At 45.9% G+C, this 23,421-nt stretch overlaps 1 gene segment (V, D, J or C); it reads left to right on the top strand.

The window, feature by feature from the left end:
* Window positions 1-9,260: 9,260 nt before the first annotated feature.
* On the top strand, window positions 9,261-13,302 carry LOC135975459 (T cell receptor delta constant-like). The segment is given in 5 exon segments: window positions 9,261-10,116; window positions 10,910-11,188; window positions 11,572-11,640; window positions 11,806-11,871; window positions 13,214-13,302. Coding segments are annotated over 4 exon segments (468 nt in total).
* The last annotated feature ends 10,119 nt before the right edge of the window (window positions 13,303-23,421 follow it).

Here is a 23,421-nt window from a genome sequence, read left to right as displayed (position 1 = left end):
GGAGACCCAGCAACCCAGGTCACACAAACCTCCCATCAGTTTTACCCTTCCATTCCCGGGCAATGTGTCTCCCCTTCCTGCCCAGAGCCCCGCTGGGCCTGCGGTGCGGAGATCCCTCGCTTCATCTGTGAACCCCAATCCGGAGTGAGTCCTGTTCTGAGTCGCTCTCCCCTCGCAGACCTGGCACGTTGGCTCTCCCGGGCCCGTCTCTGTGTCAGACTCACAGGACAGCGTCTGTCAGTGTAAAGGGGACAAGTGCATTGGGGTTTGCATCAGACCCAACAGATGGAGCGAATTGCTCCTGGGGCCAAATCCTCCGCTAGTGTAAAGTCACCGCAACGGCTTCCACTAGACTCGAGTTACTCTGGATTTACACCAGGGGGCTCTGGCCCTTTCAGCAAACTGGGACGTTTATCGCATTAATGCAGCGGAAGGTGATTAGTTCATTATAACCGATATGGGGCCCCTCACCGGGGCATCTCCGCCCTTCACAAGCAGTTATTGTCTTTATCCCCACAACGCCGCTGGGAGTCCGGGAACTATCCCAGCCCCTGGTTCAGAGAGGGGAGACTGAGGCAGAGAGAGAGGTATTTTCAAAAGCTCCCGAGTTAGCCACCTAACTCCCGTGGAGGTGTTCTGTTATATCCCCCCAACCCACCCCACAATCCATTGGGCCCAGAGTCCTTCAAATCTGAAATGTATTTTCTCCTTCTGTTGTAAAATGAGGACAAGTCCCTGAGAGCGCACCCTCTTTGAACCTGAAATCTTGCCAGCCACTTTCACCTCTCGCCCCCACCCCCGGTTGGGTCAAGTCGGCCTGTATGGCCCTGCCTCAGTGGGTCCCTGTTTAAATACAAAGCTCTGATTCTAGACACTACAATATTCATGCAGGAATATCTCCTCCGCAAAGTCTTCCACAATATCTGCAAATAAATATGAAATCCTTACAGACTTTATCTTCCTTTGGCCTTCAGCAGGGAATGAATCTTTTCTCTTTATAACTCTGTCTCTCATTCATATATTTTCATTTATTCTGTAAGAATGGCCCTACTGGGTCAGACCAAAGGACCATCTAGCCCAGTATCCTGTCTTCTGACAGTGGCCAGTGCCAGGAGCCCCAGAGGGAATGAACAGAACAGGGAATCACCAAGTGATCCATCCCCTGTCGCTCATTCCCAGCTTCTGGCAAACAGAGGCTAGGGACACCATTCCTGCCCAACCTGGCTAATAGCCATTGATAGACCTAGCCTCCATGAATTTATCCAGTTCTTTTTTGAACCCTGTTACGGTCTTGGCCTTCACAACAGCCTCTGGCAAGGAGTTCCAAAGGTTGACTGTGCGTTGTGTGAAGAAATACTTCCTTTTGTTTGTTTTAAACCTGCTGCCTATTAATTTCAACTGGTGACCCCTAGTTCTTGTGTTATGAGAAGTAGTAAACAACATTTCCTTATCTACTTTCTCTACACTAGTCGTGATTTTAAAGACCTCAATCATATCTCCCCTTAGCCGTCTCTTTTCCAAGCTGAAAAGTCCCAGTCTTATTAATCACTCCTCATACAGAAGCCGTTCCATATCTCTAATCATTTTTGTTGCCCTTTTCTAACCTTTTCCAATTCCAATATATCTTCTTTGAGATGGGGCGACCACATCTGCACACAGTATTCAAGATGTGGGTGCACCATGGATTTATAGAGAGGCAACAGGATATTTTCTGTCCTATTATCTATCCCTTTCTTAATGATTCCCAGCATTCTGTTCGCTTTTTTGACTGCAGCTGCACGTTGAGTGGCTGTTTTCAGAGAACTGTCCACAATGACTCCAAGATCTCTTTCTGGAGTGGTAACAGCTAATTTAGACCCCATCATTTTATATGTATAGTTGGGATTATACTTTCCAATCTGCATTACTTTGCATTTATCAACATTGAATTTCATCTGCCATTTTATTGTCCAGTCACCCAGTTTTGTGAGATCCTTTTGTAGCTCTTCACAGTCTGCCTGGAACTTAACTATCTTGATTAGTTTTGTGTCATCTGCAAATTTCACCAGATCACTGTTTACCCCTTTTTCTAGATCATTTATGAATATGTTGAATAGGACTGGGCCCAGTACAGACCCCTGGGGGACACCACTATTTACCTCTCTCCATTCTGAAAACTGACCATTTATTCCTGCCCTTTGTTTCCTATCTTTTAACCAGTTCTTATGTTCTTAAGAAGCCTGGCAGATTTAGGAACCACAATCTCACTGGATTTCACTGGCGACTGGATGCCCAGCCACCTACCTGCCTCTGTTCTTCTCTGTTCCTTGTCACCGGAACGTTTCAGTGACTCACAACTAGTCCTGGATTTCACCCTCTCAGTCCACACGTGAAGCAGGGAAGTCTCGTTAACCCCGCTTTACAGACGAGGAAATGAGGCCCAGAGTCACAAAAGTGGAAATTAACCAACTTGGCTAGGGGGTTTGGGCACCCACCACCCACTAACAAGAGTGGGAATTGTGCACACAGAGCGCCTAGGTGGATTTACCCAATGGCAGCAGGGAGTGAGTGGGTGATTTAGGAACTGACCCTGCCACTCCTGTCCTGTCTCTAGGGCCCCAGGCAATTCAACAGACCAATGCACAGCTGTGCTGAGCTGAGCGTGTGGTCTCTCTGGGGTGTAAAGGGGACCCCTGTCCAAAGGGGACATCACCATATACTGAGCGCTCACCCTCTGCCGCCTCTAATAGCCACCCTGGGAAACCCTCATGCAAATCCCTGCCCCGAGGGCTCCTGTTAAATACCAACCCCTGGTTGTAGGAGCCTCAGTCTCTCCCCAGACACAGAACTTTCTGGTCCTGCCTTCTGGGGAGTTTCTCCATTAGCCGTCACCATGACACTGTCACTGCTCTGCTCCCTTTTCCTACTCGCCGCCCCATCAGATGAGTGTTTCATGGGATCCTGAGAAACACCGAGGTGGGGAATGCACCGGTTCCAGGTGAGAGTCAGCTCTGTTCTCCTTTCCCCAGGTGTCCTCTCCCAGGTGCAGCTGGTCCAGACTGGCCCGGGGGCAGTGAAGCCCTCAGAGACCCTCAGTATCACCTGTAAGGTTTCTGGTGTCTCTGTCAGCAGCAACTATTGGGGCTGGGTCCGACAGCCACCGGGGAAAGGGCTGGAGTGGATGGGGCGCATCCGGAGCACTGCAGACGGAGGCACCACAGATTACAGCTCGGCTTTCAGTAGCCGGATCACCATCACCAGGGACACCTCGAAGGACGAAGTCTATCTCCAGCTCCGCTCACTGACAGCTGCAGACACCGGCACCTATTACTGCGCCAGAGACACAGTGACACAGAGCAGAGCAGGGCCTGGCACAAAAAGAGGAAGCGAGTTCCGTGCAGACACTCAGGGCCCTTTTACACAAACTTCCCTGCTCCTGGTAGAAGGGGAACGTTCACTCCCCTGGCCATTATTATCACTGGACAGGGGCTGTCACCTCAGAGAACCGAAATGGGTGATGGGAATGATCTACAGCCCTTTGGAACCAATGAAACTCTCGCCTCTGATTTCACACGGCTTCGGTTGTTGTGGCCTTAAGAAGGACCTACACGGTGAGAGCAGATCCACAACTGGAACCAATGCTCACAGATCCACTGGATTCAATATAGCAGCTACCCCTATGTATGCCAGCTGACAATCTGAACCTTTTATTCAAACAGTTAAACACTCTAGTAAACACATGGGAGCTATTCGTCCAATGGGATTTGGGTGCCTAACTCCCTTAGGTTCCTTTGAAAATCCGAGTCTTTCATACGATGAGGCGCCATCTATACATTTAGAACTAGATCATCGTCCCCTTCACAGCCGTGTCTTTTATTCTGGAAAGAATTAAAGCCTCTAGGCTCAGAGTGTAAAAGGTTCCAGAGCATTTAATAGTCTAGTTAATATTGGATCCCTGCCCCCCAAAGACTTTATTATCTAGGTAAAAAACAGGAGACAACAGATGGGAGATCACAAGGAACAAAGATAATATTAGTCAGCATGATGGGCACTGGTCTCAGCAAACCACCGATCTAACTGTTCTATCTCTCTCTCTCCATCTCCCACCTCTACACAGACTCAAACACACACAGACACGTGTCCTAGCGCAGCGTGCAGGGAAGGGTGAGCTGGAGTGTGAGTGTATGTGAATCGCCCTTTCACTGAATTTCCATAGTAGGTGGTTGCTCCACTAATTGCTGATACCCACCGCAGCCCCTGCCCGGGAGCCGCCCTGACAGATCCAATTGACAGCATGGACTGGAACCTGCCCCACTCTGCCAGGCTTTCTGCGCTCTCACCTCCCCACATGTCCCATGACCGGCAAGAACCGATATTGGAAAGGTGTTTGTTGGTGTCCGGTTCTCAGAAAAAAAAAAGTCGAGAGTCCTCGTCTTCCTGCTCCCCCACCCCTCCAGACATCCGCTTCCGTGTTGCTGATATTGTTTTGAAAGCACGGATTCCATATGTTCACTGCGTGTACAGCGTTCTGTTCCTGCATGTCATGTCTGGGGCGTATCAGCCCGAGAGCAGATCTATCGAAAGGGGAATGAGGGTCCCCAGGCGAGCAGCCAGCAGACAAGGCCTCCAGCCCTGCGCTCTCTGACCCAATGAACCCTGACACCTCCTTTATGGGGCTGTAGCTTCTCTCTGCACGATCCCAATAAGCCCTAACAGACTTCCTCCCGGTACCCTTACTAGCCCACTGCCCTCAGCGCCAACCTTTGGGAGCTTCCTGTAATTAAGAGCAGCCGGTCCCCAGTTACTATGTTAAATAGCTGGATCTTTACCTCCCCCTGGGAGAGCAGCAGAAATTCTGGACTGTGATTGCAGATGTGAGGTGGGTTCCTTTAGCCATGAGGCCCCTTTGAAACTCCCAGCCCTGCGCTAGGAGCTGAGTGGTCTCTGCCAGGCCACCTGACAGGCAGGGGCAAAGGGGGCAATTGCCCAGGGGCCTCTCAGCCCAGCGCGGGCACTCAGGTCAGTGGGGACAGTCACGTGACTAAGGGTCTTAAGATCGGGGTCATTGGAACCGCTCAGAGAGAGACTGAGGCACTGGGAGAAGCAGACGTGGATTGGAGAGAGATGGGGGCAGGAAAGACACAGAACGCGACTCCCACTGAATAAGATAGAGCCTCATCCTTCTGTATCGGGGGGTAGCCAGGTTAGTCTGTATCCACAAAAACAACCAGGAGTCTGGTGGCACCTTAACAGATTTATTGGGGCATAAGCTTTTGTGGGCAAAACACCCATCTCTTCAGATACACCGACAGGGAGAGGGGGGTACCCCGGAGATAGATTCTGGCCCTTCTCTCAGCCACACTCAAAGAAACTGAGTTCACTCCAGGAAATAATTGGAGTCTCTTATAAGAAGGGAGATATGCAAATAATGGTGAGAGTTTCCTGTTTAAAGCTGTCTCTCTCACTTCCACGGCTGCACCCGGACAGACAATCTGCAGCCTCTGTCTCTGGGCAGTCACCAGACAACCCCCTGAGAACTCTCCTCTCCAAACACAGGGACAATGAGACTTTGGTTGTATCTCGTTCTCATTGCAGCAGCATTTGAAGGTATTTTCTCCCTTGCCGTGTGTTGGATAGTCAGGGGATCGTTATTCTGTTTCCCTACATACTCATGTTCCCTGTAATTCATCTTTATCCCCAGGTGTTCGGTCCCAGGTGCAGCTGGTGGAGTCTGGAGGGGATGTGAAAAAGCCCGGAGACTCTCTCCGCCTCTCCTGCAAAGCCTCCGGCTTCACCTTCAGCAGCTACTACATGGGCTGGGTCCGTCAGGCTCCCAGGAAGGGACTGGAGTGGCTCGCCCGGATTCACGGTTCTAGCATTAACTACAGTGACTCGGTAAAAGGGAGATTCACCATCTCCAGGGATGATTCCAAGAGTGAGCTGTACCTGCAAATGACCGGCCTGAAGCCCGAGGACACCGCCCGCTATTACTGTGCGAGAGACACAGTGCAGGGAATCCAGATACTGCTAATACAAAAACTGAAACTGCAGAATCTTCTTTCTGCCATGCGCCGCGTGGGGGCAGCACTTCCACAAACCATGCAGCACTGGGCCCAGGAACGGGATCTATAACCAGAGCGAAAAAACCTCTCTCGTCAGGTTTGAGATCTCTGTATTCATATATGATCACGTGTCCATAAAAACTGCCACAACTTAACTATCACATGCTATCACATGTCTGGCGCTCATCAGACACTGAAGTAAAACTGCAGACTGCACAAGAGAAATATTTGGGGGACCAATTGTTCAGTGTGAGAATCAGAACTTGGGCTTCCAAAGCTGCCTAAAAGTGATGACTGTCCAAATGCTTTTGTTGTTTGTTGGGAGATGGGTAGAATTGCTCTCAAATCCCTGTGAAAAACAATAAGATGCCAGTGTTGATCTAACACACACTTCAAAGGGTACATCAGGCTCCAAACACCTCTAGACTCAACAGAAAAACAGATTTTCCCCCCGATTCTTCCCTTTTCACTTCTCTCTAAGGGCCTGACCCACAGTCTGCTAACGCCAGAGGTGGGTCTTTCCATTCCCTTCACCAGACTGTATCTCAGCCCTTACACCTGGAGGGATGGGAGGGGATTCAAGGGAGCTCTTGGTGAACCTGTATGGTCAGATGGCCTCGCACTCGCTGGGCGCTGCCCAGACACAGAGTTCGCACCAGTCCGACTTCCTCCCTTAGAGCCACTGGCCAAATAACTCCAAGCATTCAGGGAAAGGGTTTGTGTCTCCTATAAGTGGGGGATATTCAAATAGGGGTGAGAGTTTCCTTTTTAAATCTGTCCCTCTCTGCCCAGGCTGCAGCCAGAGACAATCCGCAGCCCTCTGGTGTCTATGCAGTTACCAGCCAAACCCACCTGATCCGTTTCCCCTCCAAAACCAGGGAAAATGAGACTTTGTCTCCATTTCGTTCTCATTGTAGCAGCTCTGGAAGGTATGTTCTCCCCTGAGTGCCCTGAAGAATATTGAGTTGCTGAATATAACATCAATATGCTTTAAAGTGCCTTTATTTACAGGTGGCCAGCCCCAGGTCCAGCTGGTGGGGTCTGGAGGGGGAGTGGAAAAGTCATCTTTGGAGACTACTGGATAAGCTGGGTCTGTCAGGTTCCTGGCAAGGGCCTGGAGTGGATCTAAATAAATATGTGGAGATATACCTATCTCCTAGAACTGGAAGGGACCCTGAAAAGTAATTTAGTCCAGCCCCCTGCCTTCACTAGCAGGACCAAGGACTGATTTTTGCCCCCGATCCCTCGTGACCCCCTCAAGGATTGAACTCACAATGGGTTTAGCAGGCCCATGCTCAAACCACTGAGCTATCCCTCCCCCCAGCCTTGTATAAGCTACTGGGCCGGCAGTACTGTACATTACGCCAGCTCGATCCAAGGCCGATTCACCATCTCCAGGGACAATCCCAACAACCTGCTGTATCTGCAAATGAGCGACCTGGAACTCCAGGACACTGCCCTGTATTACAGTGTGTGACGAAGTGGGACTGTTCTTAATGTTTTCCTCAGTTTCCCCTATGCAGTTCTTAAGTATGCTCAGCCTGCAGCCGGTCTGGGGTTCCAGCCACTGGCTCTTGCCAGCCGGGGTCTCTGCTCCTGGCTCTGCTCAGCCCGCTACCGGCCTGGGATTCCCTTCACCCAGGCTGGGTTCCCTTCCGGCCTGGGGTTCCCATCACCCAGGCCGGCAGCGGGCTGAACGGGGCCAGCGGCCGGGACATCGGCGTGCCATTAAAAATCGGCTCGCGTGCCATCTTTGGCACACGTGCCATAGGTTGCCGACCCCTGTCCTACAAAGTCCTTCACTTGTGGTGTGAGGAGAGTCTGAGATATTTAAGTGCCTATAGAGGCAGATAGGAGCCTGGGAACGGAGTTGTAAAGGTATTTAGGTGCCTAAAGAGGCAGATAGGAGCCTTTGTAAACTCCATTAGAAACCTACGTGAGTTAGCTGCCTAATTGCCATTGCCATTAAAAAAAAGTAAGAGAAATTAAATATTCTGAGGTAGAGAATCATCTTTGCAGCGTGTTGATCTAGACTTGTTCATTTGGTCAGAGGGGACGAGGCATTGGACAGCTTTTTCTCACACACCACTGCCTACCTTTAGACCACCTTTACCACAACTTTGGCTAATAAGTTTTTCAGTCCCATCTTGACTGCATGCTTCCTTTGCACAAAGCAGCTTTCCCCTGTGCCAGCGATTCAATTGCACTGTTTAAAACCACAAAGTCTTCTTATGCCAAGTAACTCCCTCCCCCTTAGATATGCTGTACCCTAGGTCTGAAAGTATGAGAACTGGGATTCTAGACTCTTTCCAAAGAGAGAAGGAGGAGGATCCGTGCCCCAGGGAACACACAATGTAGAACTAGACAGACAAGTTAACAAAGAGAGGGTGGGTAGAGGAAAGATTTGCAACCAGCATGGAGTTGTATTAACAAATGTTATAGAAATACGGTAACAGCATTATAGTGAGATTGGGTTCAATTTCACCACTTCACACTTCCTCTTGAAACATTAACCTGGTAGGTTCAGGGTAATGTTGCTGGGACTGCAATTAAGGATTTGTGTTACACTGTTGGAGGAAGACAGAAGATCCCTGTGAGGTAGCAGTGTGAGATATCAGACTTGACTACCCTTATCCGGATTGAAACCATTGTTTTCTTTGTGGAATCTTATGCATTAGGTGAATTGTCTTTGTATAATGGAGATCTGCCTACCAGACTACAAGTGCATTAGCAGTGCAAACCATGCTATGCTGCCAGAAACCAAAGGGATTCTTCTGATAGAAGAAGAAGAAGAAGATGGAAAGTTGACCAGCGAAGCATTTCAGAGCGCGGCTTGCTGCACTTCCAAGGAAGCATTCACCCACATGGGCAGCTCCAAGTAACAGCTCATTTCTCTGGACTACAATTCTGAGAAGTGTTGAATCCCCTCGGAGCTACAGGGACAGTTTATGTAAAGAGGTTTCGCACGGTGACTGGGATATACACACACACACACAGTGATACAGACACCATAGAGCCCTGCACAAAAACCTTGAACATAACAAGCACATTTTTTCTCAGGCAAACGTCTCGCCCTTGGGTTTTTTGCCATTTTCAGAGGAAGTTACATGAAAAGACAGAAGAAAGGGCCAAAAAATGTTTCTCAATGTTTTTGAAAAAAAAAATCTTAATTATGATTGACTCTTTTAAATCCCTTCTTTTTCATTTTTTGTGAAGGAAAAGGGAGAGATTATGCATATGTTATTGCGTTGGTTTAATGATAATATTTTAAATTGTTCTTTTACCTTTGCACATTTCTTTATATGCTGTCGAGTGCACATGTCTAATTATCTATGCAGCGTTTTATCCTCATTAGTTAAATTAAAGAAGGAAAACATCCATAACTATTTTTATTATTTTCAGAACGGAGGGTCACCTTACTACATGGTCCCACATACGGCATGTTGCTGTTCTTTGGGACCCCTAATCAATCCTCCTCAACCCACTGGCAGATCTTGGCTTTGAGGAACGGAATTTGTTTCTGAAAGCAGGAAATTTTGGGAGTCAAGCATCAAAATTCTTCTGTAAGGCCCTGATCCTACAGAAACTGAGCACGTGTTTCAGTTTACACATTGGAACAGACCCACTGAAATGTTAATAGGGCTATCCAGCGGGACAGATCCTCAGCTGGTGTAAATTTTCATATTGGCTTCAAAGGTGCCAGGACCCTTTACACCAACTGAGAATCTGCCTCAGGGTGGAGGAAGTTGAGCATGTTTGTAAGTCTTTGCAGGACCAAGGATTCCATATTTTAATTATAAAGGCTCGAAGAGACAACAAAAATCACGCCTCTTTGAGCTAATTTTCTTGTTCTGCAGCTAAAATATAAATCACCTTTTGCATGGAAAAGGTTTTTGGTTTAGCACAAGATTACAGCAGAAACTGGAGATGAATAATTAATCTAACCCAGACTCAGACTAAAATAAATACACCCTAGCAGTTGTTTCAATTTTCTCTAGAGAGGTTCTTGCACAGCTGTATAGCACTGTGGACTCCGATGCTGTCTTTAAAGGGACCAAAGTCTCTCTAATACCAAGTAAGTGACTTAACCTTAATGCTCAGGAAAGGGTGTTTGAAAACTTTACATTTAAGAAAAAGTAATTTATTAAAGATTTTTGAAGGCATATTGAAGGTGAGATTAAAAATAACCCTGTGACTATGCAGGGATTCTTATTGTCTGTGCTGGTAGTGGTGGTTTTTAGCAATGCACACTTCAGATCCAGAGACAATAGGTCCTTCTGGAAATGTGTGTGTATAAATTCCCAGCTGCTGTCTGACTTTCAGTGACAGTTGGACATTCCTTCTTTCTAGAAGAGAGAAATTACATGAAAAATATAGTTAAAATAGTCATGTGGTGTTCTGCAATTTTAATTCATTTTTCCACTGCAATCTTCTAAAAATATTCTATTGAAAGGTTTCAACATTCATATTAAGTTCATACAAAAACTTGTTGTTAAGGTAGTTTTATAATTGCAGAAACAAACTTTCAAAAGTTAGCAAATGCCAGAATTAAGGTTGTTTGGGCAAAATTAACTCTTTCTCCTTATGCTACAACTTCTAATGAAATGATCACATGCTATTTTCCCCTACAACTCCCATTTTTAAGTTCCTATTATTATTATTACTAAAATCCTGGCTTCAAATGAGACTTAAGGAGCTCAGTCTATTCAGTTTATCAAAGTCTAGATTAAAAGAGGACTATATCATGTACTTATCAAATAGGTACTCTCTAGGTACCCACATACGGCAAAGATCATTGCTTTTAAGGCAAGAAGGGACCATTATGATAATCATTTAATTAAATTTCAACCACAATATTACCTTTCCAGGAGATCAAACACCTTCCAAGCCCTCCATCTGCATTATGGAGTCAGAAAATGAGAGCATTGCTGCTTGCCTGGCGAAAGATTTCTACCCTAAAGAGCTGAAGATATTCCTGAATTCTAACAGTGAAATTATATATGAAGCAACAGACCCGATCCTCACATCTAGTGGGAAATACAGTGCTGTCAAGATTGTCAAGTTCTCTTCAACTGAACTAGTGTCTTGCTACGTTCAACATAACGGCAAAATTATTAAGAAAACCCAAACAGCCGAGAAGCCGCCAGGTATGTTTTCAGGGTTTAAGGCTCAATAAGACAATACACCTTTGAGATTAATTCAGTTTTTATTTATCATATAGGATCACAGTGGAAGTTGGAATGGATTAGTGCATTCATCTAGTCCAGTATTCTGTCTCCAGCTGTTTCAAAGGAAATTGCAAGAAATCCTACATAAAATGTTTACTTAAGAAAATGTTTTGTGCCACTATTCAAGGACTCATATACTTCCAAAAAGGGCAGACTCTCTTTGACTTCACAGCACTATGGACCAGGCTAGAACTGTGCCCAGGGTGAATTTCCACGCTCTTGAATTTCAGATAGTTCAGTGGGATTATTATATATCTGTATAAATCATTTATTTTGGGTGCAGTTTGCTGTCTTTCTTTTAGATTTCACATCTCCTGCTCCAACGATCATTGTGCCCGAGCCGTGCAACATTTCAACCCCCAGCCTCGAAGGTTAGTACCCAAATGAGTGATTAACAGACCTACACTGCTGTGTGGAAGGGGAAACTGAGGCACTTTGCCTCATGGCATTGGTGGCTAAATGCCAAGACACCTTCATTTGAACAGATACTGCTATCTGCATTCTGTTAGTAAGACAACACCCCGACATGTTTTCAGGCACCTGGGGACCAGGAACTCCGGACCTTGCAAGAACACCTATGAATGACATCCTAGGGTTTAAAGGTACTGGCAGGGGGTGTGACCAGAGACAAACAGGGATTTAACATGTACTGCCTCCACCATGGACAGTGTCCAAGATTCTGGCAGTAAGTTCAGGAGGAGGATGTGACGTTGCATTCCATATGTTTTACTGTGACGGGTTCAGTCAGAGAGATCGCCTTGGAACTGTAACCTGATGTGCTGAGATTACCTCTGAGCCCATTTTCCACTGCCAGCCTGGGACTCCAGAACCCTGCCTTGTTGAGCCAGACATGCTATCCTGCTGTAACACAGACCCAGGGGCTGGGCCATGGCCCCAAAGCTGCAGACTTTAACTAAAAACAGCTCAGCAGGTCACCTATCTCCAGCACCTGGACACCCAGTTCCCAATGGGATCCAAACCCCAAATGAATCTGTTTCACTCTGTATAAAGCTTATAAAGGGTAAACTCATCAATTGTTCGCCTCTATAACATGGAGGGAGAGAGAGAGAGATGCACAGCTGTTTGCTTCCCCCAGGTATTAATCACTTACTCTGGCTCTATTAATAAACAAAAATGATTTTATTAAGTATAAAAAATAGGATTTAAGTGGTTTCAAGGAATAAAAGCCAGAACAAAGTAAGTCACAAAGCAAAATAAAACAAAATATGGAAGTCTAAGCCTAATACATTAAGAAACTGATTACAGGTCATATCTCACCCTCAAAGGTATTCCAATAAGCTTCTTTCACAGACTAGACTCCTTCCTAGTCTGGGCCCAATCCTTTCCCCTTGTACAGTTCTTGTTACATCCATCAGACATCTCAGGTGGTAAGCAGGGGTTTTCTCATAACTGGCAGCCCCCTTTGTCTTGGTCCACCCACTTTTATATCTTTGGCACATGGCGGAAATCTTTTGTCTGTGCTTGTACACACCTCTGCCTCATCAATGGAAAAGTACAAGGATTAAGATGGATTCCAGCATCATGTGACATGGTCACATGTCACTGTAAGACTGCTAGTCTCCATTCTTCCTGGGTTGTCCCACAAATACACTGGAAGGTTTGCAGATAAATAAACCATTTACAACCAATTGTCCTAGTGAATTGGAGCCATCAAGATTCTAAACCACCGTTAAGAGCCCACACTTTACATAATTATAATAGGACCTCAGAGCTGTACTTCTTATTTCTAGCTTCAGATACAAGAATGATCCATGCACACAAATAGAAGGAATATATTCTGTAGGTTATAACCTTCGTTATGATAACTTACAAGAGACCTTTTGAATAAAGCATTTTCCAGTTACATCAGATTCACACTCCTAAGCCTATTTCCATCAAACATATGGAGTGCAACGTCCCAGCGGTTTACTGTCTTTCTTTTAGATTTCACATCTCCTGCTCCAACAATCCTCGTGTCCGAGACGTGCAACATTTCAACCCCCAGCCTCGAAGGTGAGTACCCAAACGAGTGATTATGTTGCTGCAAGACTTTATGGCCAACAGTCAACTTGTGAGATGGGGCGGGGGGGGAGCTATTGACTTCAACGTCAGCTGAGAATCTGGCCCTTGCTGTGACTGGTAATTGAACGGTAAAGAACGTAGGACCAGGTTGTCCAACCTTTACTGGTGTTGGCGAGCAGCTGGTCACACAAGTGGACCCATTGCTGTGAATGGGAAGAGGTGCTGAGCAATGGTGAGCAGGGGTCCTGCAGTCTGGCTCCGAGAGTCCTGCTCCCATTGACGGCAACGGCCCCGGACTGAGAAACAAACATCTCCCCTGTGGTCTATTGCTACCATACGTTGTTAACTCCTTCCACATGGTCCCATTGCCCACTGACATCAATGACAATTCATCACATTCTTCTTCTCCTTCTCTAAGCATTTCGCATTGCAGAAGAGAGCTGCACCTTGCCAGCTCCACTTCCTTACTCCTGCTCTCTAGCACAGAGAGAGGCTTGGAAGGATTCGATTTTTTATCAGTAAATGTCGATAAACATCAGTTCACCTCACACACAGAAACCAACAACAGAACTATTTCTACTGATAGCAACTGAAATGTACAAAGTAAGGGAAGCAACATAAGAAAAATGCTGCGTGAGAATGTATTAGAGTTTGACTTACGGGTATTTACCTGGTATATTTTGACATATAATATTGACAATCTGTGTTTTAATGGTTATAAAGCTTTAATTTATTGAATCTCAAAATATACTGTCATTGAATAATTATTGTCTGACCCCCAGTCATTTCATACAATTGTGAAAAATATAAATAAATAGAAATAGAAAAAAAGCCATTGATGTTATCGGTCTAAATTATTTTAAATTATTAAATTATTTTAAAATATTAAAAATTATTAAATTTTTGAATTAAAAATTGTATTCTGACAAGTCTCTCTCTCTCTCTCTCTCTCTCTCTCTCTCTCTGTGTATATATATATATATATATATAATTAATGGTTATATTTGGCTTTGTGCAAATATGAATTTTCATGGGCAAACTACACCATTGTTTCATATTTTACAGATCCGAATGAGGAGAAAAACACAAAGACACTATCCGCTGCCCTGCTGGGTTTGGAAATTGTGCTTGCAAAGAGCATCGTCTTTAATGTGCTCATGATTGCAAGATTAGTCTTTGAGGTACGTGATACTTTGCGGTGCAGACCGGGCTCTGGCATTTTTATCACAATGTCGGCTAATAGCGCCTAGGGCAGGTTTTTTAACATACTAGTAAAAATGTAGCTGGAGCCTAAGTCCTGCCTACACTAGCAGGAAGAGAAGAGGTAGGAGGAGAAGAATTGTTTTGTGGTTAGGGGCTTGGGCTCCGTTCCCGGCTTTACCATGTTCTATGCAGGAGCGCCACCAGCTTTTTTGCCGCCCTAGGCAGCGGAAGGTCCCGCCCCCGAAATGCCGCCCCCAACAGAGGCGGCGGAAGATCCGGCCACCGCGGTCGCCGCCCCCGAAATGTTAGCGCCCCAGGCAACTGCCTAGGTCGCCTAATGGGTGCGCCGGCCCTGGTTCTGTGTCGGCTTGAGCAACTCCCACAGGATCTCTAGAATGTTCTGCCTTTAGTCTCTCTCTGTCTTGGGTGTCCATCTGTAGGTGGGAATAACAGCATTCCCCTACCTCACAGAGGGCTCGGGAGGAGAAATACATAAAAGTTCTCAGCCATTACTATTGGAGGCTGTATAAGTACCGTAGGTTGACAGCATGCACACAGTTGTACCATTAGTCAGGAAATGGTGGTTTGCAGTGTTGTAGTGGCCGTGTTGGTTTCAGGATATTAGAGAGACCAGGTGGATGAGGTAAAATCTTTTGTTGGACCAACTTCTGCTGGTGAAAGAGTCAAGCTTTCAAGCTACACAGAGCTCTTCTTCAGGTCTCTTTCTCCAACAGAAGTTGGTCCAATAGAAGATATTACCTCACCCACCTTGTCTCTCTGAAATAATAGGACATTTCTCAGAATGGTTGTGTAATCCGAGATCTCCTGTCTCTCGTGTGGAAGTTTATATTTATTAGTATTGCACTAGTGCCTAGTATAGGGCCAGCTGAGGTGAGGGATCCATTATTCTGGGCACTGCTCAGACACAGGATGAGAGACGGTCCCTGCCTATTGCTGACAACTGAAATAAAGAAAACAGATAAAAGGATCAATATACCCACTTCTCCCAGGGTCCTGGTGGATTCTCCATCACTGAAAAATGTTAAACCGAGATTGCAAGCTTTTCTAGAAGATCTACTCTAGGAATTATTGTGAGGCCGTTTTCTGGCCTGTGTGACACGGGTCAGACTAGAGGATCACAATGCTCCCTTCTGGCCTTGGAATCTGTGAATCTCTTGTTCTGTAATTGATTCACATGTGAAACTCTCACAGATGTCACTATAACTTCAGCACCTCTATGATTAATATGCAATTGGGATTTGCCATGTGGAAAAGACCAGATAGTTTTGCTGTAATAAAATAAATGAACAGAATAATTAATAACAATGTCATTGTTGTTGTTCTAGGTTCGCAAGAAGGAGCGAGGAAGGACCTGAGAACTAAAGCAAAATTTCGGTCATCTTTGTTTATATTAATTATATCCACTGCTTTTGATACTGACAATTAGTCTGCATTTATTGTTGCTATGAATAGATTTTTAACAAGCTAATTTTGCTTAAAGAATTGTAAAGTTACAATAGTGACTTCAGCATTAAGACTGGAGGAGAGTTTCTATTTTAAAGTTTATTTTGTATTCCCTCAAAACTTTCCCTGCCCCTTGAAAAAAATCCTATCTTTAGTGCAAACCTCCCATGTTTCTTAGGCAGAATAGGATGTTTGCCAACTAAATTATACTGATTGTGTAAGAATTTTTGAAAGAGTAGACTTTGAAAGATGATGGGCTTTTAAAAATGTCATCTAACTTTTTTGAATTCATGTATTTTCCTTGCCTATTTTTATATGATAGCAATGTTGTGTGTTGGTGCATGTTGCTTACACAATAAAAAATGTTGCACAACAAGAGTTGTTTCTTTTAATAATATTGAATGACTTGAACCTATAAATGGCAGGGAGGCTTCTCTCTCCAGAGGTGCTAGCTCCCATCCAGCTCCATGGTGTGGGAGAGACTGGTTCGGGGGGGCAGGGAATGGAATATGGGCCTTTCCTCTCTAGGGGCGCCAGCTGTCATCTCGCCCCAAGGCAGGGAGATTGGCTGGCTCCGGGGGTGGGGAATGAAATACAAGACCTTTCCCAGCTCAGGGTGTTGGTTCTGATTTCATCTCAGGTCAGAGAGATTGGCTGGGGTGAGTGAATAGGCTACAGGGTCTCTCTCTTTTAGGACATACCAGTCTGGCTGCACACTGCAGGGACTAGATGTGGGGCAAAGGTGGGAGTGAGGGAATGGGATTTGGAGACTATTTCAAAAAATGAATATAAAGAAATGTGTTAGTTTTTCCTTCTGCTCCATGAATAAAATGATGCTTCTGCTCTCTAAACCAGAGTCCATGAAACTCAGAGTGTTATGCAAATTGTGTCACTAACGGAAGGAAATTAATAAAATAAAAAGGTTCATGGATATTAGAAAAAAACATCTGGGTGCAGCAAAGTCAGGACTGAAGGTGGGCAAATAATTGAGTTTTTGGTTCAGTGCTTGTACCAAAAATAATAAAAAGTTTAATTTTGCATTGAGTGGAAATAACAGCTTTTCTCACCAAAATGAAAACATTTAATTTTGGGTTGAATACAACGATTTGTTTGACCTGATAGAAAACATTTCAGTTCAGTTTCACTTTTTACCTTTTAAAAATAGTTACATCTACCTAGCACCATTCTGAAACAAAAAGTCAAAATGTTTTGTTTCAAAAATGCCAAAAAATGTCCCCCCCCCCTTATTTTGGCTGAAACTATTTGCTGAATTTGACCCAGATTCATGAACAAATTTGATTGACTCAAAACTGTGTATTTTGGAGAATAAACTAGCTACAAAACCGAAAGCCCAACCCTCACCCCGCTCTAGGCAGGTGTGAAGTGCCTTAGCACAAAGGAGCTGGAGAAGCTTGCCAAGAGCCAAAGAGTTTCAGAAGCACGCTGGGGATTTAGGAGTGCAAATCCCATCGACTCGGAATAGAAACTGTGCTTCTAAATCCAAGCAGCATTTTTTTTTTAAATCCCACCCTCTTCCTGGTTCTAGTCAGGGCTTCTCTGCCCAGACAAATGAGGCCCTCTGCTCCCGAAAGAGTTTTCAGTCCAGGAAGACTGAGTAAGAAATCCAGAATGAGAATGCCATTATTTATCATGTCTATTATGGTCCTACCGAGAGATCGGTGCCTGATGGTGCTGGGCACTGAACATATCCAGTGAGTAACTGAGATCCGGGTCCCATTGTGTTGGGAGCTGCACAGACAGTCAGAGACAGCCCCTGCCCTGAAGAGCTTATAGTCTAAGTAGACAAGGGAGGTGGAATTGGCTAACAACACAAACCAGAGTGGGCAGAGTTTTGGTGCACACCTGTTATTAGATCTGTGCTTAGTACATTCCACCAAAGAGCTAAGCAGCATGAAAACCAGTCTCTGAAACTCAGCTCCCTCTGGGCTGGAGTTCATTTCCTGCTTAGCACAGACTAGTCCCCTGATCCTGCAGCTCTCGGAGACACAACCACAGCCCTGCGGGTCCGTGCACTTACCAGCCAACCCCCTGGGACCTCTCTCCAGAATCAGAAAGATGAAACACTGGCTCAGCTTCGCATCCATTCTATTCGCTTTCAAAGGTAATTTAATTGCTAAAGACGTTGGCGGTTCTTTTATTTATGAATCTTAATGTGTTTTTTCCATCCAGGAGTCCAGTCAAACTATGAATTTGTGGCATCCGGTGGAGAAATTAAAATGCTCGGGGACTCTCTCTGGATCTCCTGCAAAACCTCTGGATTCCACTTTGGTGGCACCTGGTTGTCCTGGGTCAGACACGCACCTGGGAAGGGACTGCAGTGGGTTGCCACAATTAGCAAAGACGGGGATGCAATATATTACTCTGAGTCTGTGAAAGGGCGATTCACCATCTCCAGAGACAATGACTGGAACGTGTTGTATTTGCATATGGCTGAGCTGAGACGCGAAGACGCTGCTGAGTATTACTGCACGTGGGACACGGTGTGCAGGAGGCAGTGGGAGCTCAGACAAGAACCGTGACTTGTGGTTGGGGGAGCAGGTTTCTGCTGAGGAAGCCAAAGGCCTGAATGCTAGAAAACCCGGATAGAAACAGGCGGAGTCTATCCACTCTGTGTTAACAATAGTACAGGGTGTGACAATGCGGTTCTGGCGGAACCCAACTGAGAGCGCCAACTCAGGACAAATTGCTAAAACAGGGCAATTACAGCCCAAGGCTGGGGGTTTTCCACCTCTAAGGCAAACCAAACCAGCCAGACTAAGACTTCGGTCTCATCCCACTGGCTAACCGCAAGTCTCACAAGCAATCTCCTTAGACACTCCAGTTTCCCAGTATTACCACCAGTGCCACACGTTATGGGGACAAATGGTTATGAAAACCAATACCCCAGTAAAAGAGAAAGGTCCTCCTGATCCCAAAGGACCAAGCCCCAGACCCCGGTCAATATACAAGTCAGATTTTACCCACAAATCACGCTGCTGCCAATCCTTTAGAATCTAAAATCTAAAGGTTTATTCATAAAAGGAAAAAGATAGAGATGAGAGTTAGAATTGGTTAAATGGAATCAATTACATACAGTAATGGCAAAGTTCTTGGTTCAGGCTTGCAGCAGCGATGGAATAAACTGCAGGTTCAAATCAAGTCTCTGGAATACATCCCCAGCTGGGATGGGTCATTCAGTCCTTTGTTCAGAACTTCAGTTTGTAGCAAAGTTCCTCCAGAGGTGAGAAGCAGGATTGAAGACCAGATGGAGATGAGGCATCAGCCTTATATAGTCTTTTCCAGGTGTAAGAACACCTCTTTGTTCTTACTGTGGAAAATTACAGTAAAATGGAGTCTGGAGTCACATGGGCCAGTCCCTGCATACTTTGCTGAGTTACAAGGCGTATCTGCCTTCTCTCAATGGGTCCATTGTATAGCTGATGGTCCTTAATGGGCCATCAAGCAGGCTAGGCAGAGCTAATCTCAGCTTGTCTGGGATGTCACCCAGAAGCATAGCATAAGTTTGCCATACAGACAGTATAGAGCCAATATTCATAACTTCAACTACAAAACTGATACACACATATAGACAGCATAATCATAACCAGTAAACCATAACCTTGTCCTAGACACCCCATTTGACCCCCTTTATACAAGATTTGGGTGCCACTACAGGACCTTGGTTGCAACAATGATCTATATGGTCCCAGTTTATGTCAATAACATCACACAGGGTTACCTGCTTCCATCCACTTTCTTTCTCTGGAACTGAATACCAAGAAACTTTTCCTTTCCCCCTGGCACAAGCTCTTTCCTGTCCCCTTGAGGCGCCCCAGTTCCCCCACACCCCTACCCCACAACCCCAAGGAACACCAAAATCCAAGCATCTCCCCAGGGTTTGTTAGGACTCCCACCAAAGGCGCTTATCTGTGCTTTATGATGGGGCAAAAGGAGATCTTGCAAGGTGTGTGGGTGGGTGGGGGTGTTTCCATTTTCCAACATGGGCTGGGTGTGTGATCAAAGAGAATATAAATTGTTTTATGTTTTTCTTGAACAGGGCACAAGGATTGGGTGTTTCTGACATGCTGGCTGTGCCCTGTGCATTCATGCATCCGTCTATCTATCTAGGTTGTATGCAGTGTTATTGGAGCCCTGTCTGTCCCCAGATATTAGGGAGACAAGGTGGGTGAGGCAACATCTTTTATTGGACCAACTTCTGTTGGTGAGCAAAACAAGTTTTTGAGCTAACAGACCTGAGGACGAGCTCGGTGTAGCTTGAAAGTTTGTCTTTCTCACCAACAGAAATTGGTCTATTCAAAGATATGACCTCACCTACCTTGTTTATCTATCTATCTGGTGGTATTAGAATATAAATAATATATACTAGTACTTGTGTTTTGTGCTGTTAATAAAAACCATATAGGACCAGACTGCAATATCCTTACTCAGGTTGAATAGTTCCATTGTAGGAATGTGGCTACTTTGGGGATAAAGTATTACCAACTGTAAAAAGATCACCGTGTTACCCATAGGAAGAGACAGTCCTTGTCCCAAGCAGCTTACATCTTGAACAGGCCAAAAAGAAAAGAAAAGAAAAAGGGAATGGGACCAGGATTCAGTGTAGTCAGCCCATGGGAAAATGAGCCCAGCTGTTGTTAATTCCATGAATATTATTATTTTTTCCCCCTCAGTCAAGCCACACAAGTCATGGAATATAAAATGCAGGGCTAGAGTTCATCTCACTTTTATAAAACAAAACATGTGCAAAATACAGAACTGAATTTCTTGTTTAAAGCCCATGATTTGCCTGACTCTACAGCTCTTGGAGAGAAAATCAAGACCAGGAGTGGTCACTAGGTGGCTGCAAGCGAAATGCGGACTGCCAGATACTTTTGAATGGACTTGAAATCTTTTTATTTACTTATTAATTATTATTATTTTCTCTGGAGTCTGGACCTGGACCAAGAAATCTGGACCCTGACCAAAAATAATTGATTACCCTGATCTAGACAACCTGCATCCCCTGTGTGTGCAATGAACAGCAAATTCCCAAGCGAACTCTCCTCAGAATCAGAGATGATATTATGGGTCAGTATTGCAGACATGGGAGATGCCCAAGTATTATTATAGAAGCCTCCATGTCTCTTTTTTTCTATCCAGGTCCTGGGGCTGGGCGACACCGTGGCCCGGGAAACTGGACAAAGGGAGAGGTGGACGGAAGGAGGGGAAGGGAGCCTGCTGGAGGGGTTTTTGGTTTCAGTTTTGTGCTGGGTGGTGGAACGCAGGGAACCCTAAGGCTGGGGTCTAAGCTCCCTGCCTCCCAGAAGGACTTGACTGAGGGGTCCTGGTTGTACCTACAAGCTCTGTTTTAGACTGCGTTCCTATTGTCCAATAAACCGTCCGTTTTACTGGCTGGCTGAGAGTCACGGTGAATCCCAGGAAGAGGGATGCAGGACCCTGACTCCCCCACACTCTGTGACACCAGTCAAAATTAGAATTTGTGGCATCTGGTGGAGAAGTTAAAATGCTCAGGGACTCTCTCCAGATCTCCTGCAAAACCTCCTGTCAAGGCTGTATCCCCACTTTGAACTTTAGGGTACAAATGTAGGGGCCTGCATGAAAACTTCTAAGCTTAACTACCAGCTTAGCTCTGGTCCCGCTGCCACCATTCCCTCCCTGGGAAGCCTTGAGAAACCTTTCACCAATTCCCTGGTGAATACAGATCCAAACCCTTTGGATCTTAAAAAAAGGAAAAAAAAAATCAATCAGGTTCTTAAAAAGAAGGCTTTTAATTAAAGAAAAAGGTAAAAATCATCTCTGTAAAATCAGTATGATTACCCTGTAAGGTTAATTTCCAAACTAAAGAGCTCAGAGGACTCCCCTCTAGTCTTAGGTTCAAAGTACAGCAAACAAAGATAAACACCCTAGTAAAAGGTACATTTACAAGTTGAGAAAACAAAGGAAAACTAATAGGCCTTGCCTGGCTATTTACTTACAAGTTTGAAATAGGAGAGACTTGTTCAGAAAGATTTGGAGAACCTGAATTGATGTCTGGTCCCTCTCAGTCCCGAGAGCGAACGCACAACCAAAACAAAGAACACAAACAAAAACCTTCCCGCCTCCCCCCCAAGATTTGAAATTATCTTGTCCCCTTATTGGTCCTTTAGGTCAGATGCCAGCCAGGTTACCTGAGCTTCTTAACCCTTTACAGGGAAAAGGATTTTGGAGTCTCTGGCCAGGAGGGATTTTATAGTACTGTACACAGGACAGCTGTTGCCCTTCCCTTTATAGTTATGACACCTCCGCATTCAGTTTTGGTGATTATAGGATGACCTGGTACGGAAACACTCCTGGAAAGGCACTGGAATGGGTATCAACCATTAGCTATTGGGCCAGAGATACAAAACATTACGCTGCTTCAGTGAAAGGCCGATTCACCATCTCCAGGGACAATCCCAACAACTTGTTGTACTTGCATATGACTAACCTTAGACCCGAGGATGCTGCTGAGTATTACTGTGGTTGGACACAGTGTGCAGAAGGCACTTGGAGCTCTAGGTCCTTGGCCACATGTATCATGTCCTTTTTCTGGTGGCTCGGCCACAAAAGGAGGACAAGAGCTCACTACTGCTACCATCTGAGAGAGTTGCTGGGTTGAGATCAGCTGGTAGAAGGAGGCAATAGCCTGAGAATCTGGGACTTCAAGCCCCTAGAGTGACCTCTTACCGTTATAGACTCCCCCCCCCCCCCATCATACACAGCTGTTTTAAAGTTCAGCGTGATAGTAAAGAGACCCCTTTTCGACCCTTCACCACACAAGAGAAAGCCGGCAGGATTTGTCATTAACTATTTATTTCTCCTCTCCTGGCTCCCAAACTGTTTCTCCTCCCTACTGCCGCCAGCCACCTTCGAGTTCTCCCTCTTCTCTCCCCGGCTCTGCTCACTTGAGTGCAGCAGCTCAGCGGATGGTCCAGCTTTACTCCTTCACTTCCCTTCTTCTTCCCTTCTTTGGGGGGCTGCATTCGCCATTGAGCAGGCTGATGGGAATCCCTGAGTGCTCGGCCTAGGCCAGGGGTCTCCAACACGCGGCCTGCGGGGCTATTTCTCTAGGTGAGCGGCTCCAGGCCAGAGCTCAATGCCGTCCTGCACCCTAACCCCCTGCCATGAGCCCCCTGCCTGCACCCCAACCCTCAGCCACACCTCGCACTCCCTCCTGCACCCCAACCCTCTGCCACACCTCGCACTCCCTCCTGCACCCCACACCCCAAGCCCCTGCCCTGAGCCTCCCGCCTGCACCCCACACCCCAACCCCCTGCCATGAGCCTCCCACCTGCACCTCAACCCCCTGCTGCACCCCAACTTCCTATCCTGAGCCCCCTGTCTGAACCCCAACTCTCTGCCACACTTCGCACTCCCTCCTACACCCCACCCCCGATCCCCTGCCGAGCCTCCTGCCTGCACCC

Source organism: Chrysemys picta, chromosome 13 (genome assembly GCF_011386835.1).
Source record: "Chrysemys picta bellii isolate R12L10 chromosome 13, ASM1138683v2, whole genome shotgun sequence".
Classification (NCBI taxonomy): Eukaryota; Metazoa; Chordata; order Testudines; family Emydidae; genus Chrysemys; species Chrysemys picta.
The sequence above is the reverse complement of the archived record's forward strand: the minus strand, read 5'-3'. Positions and strand labels throughout refer to the sequence as shown.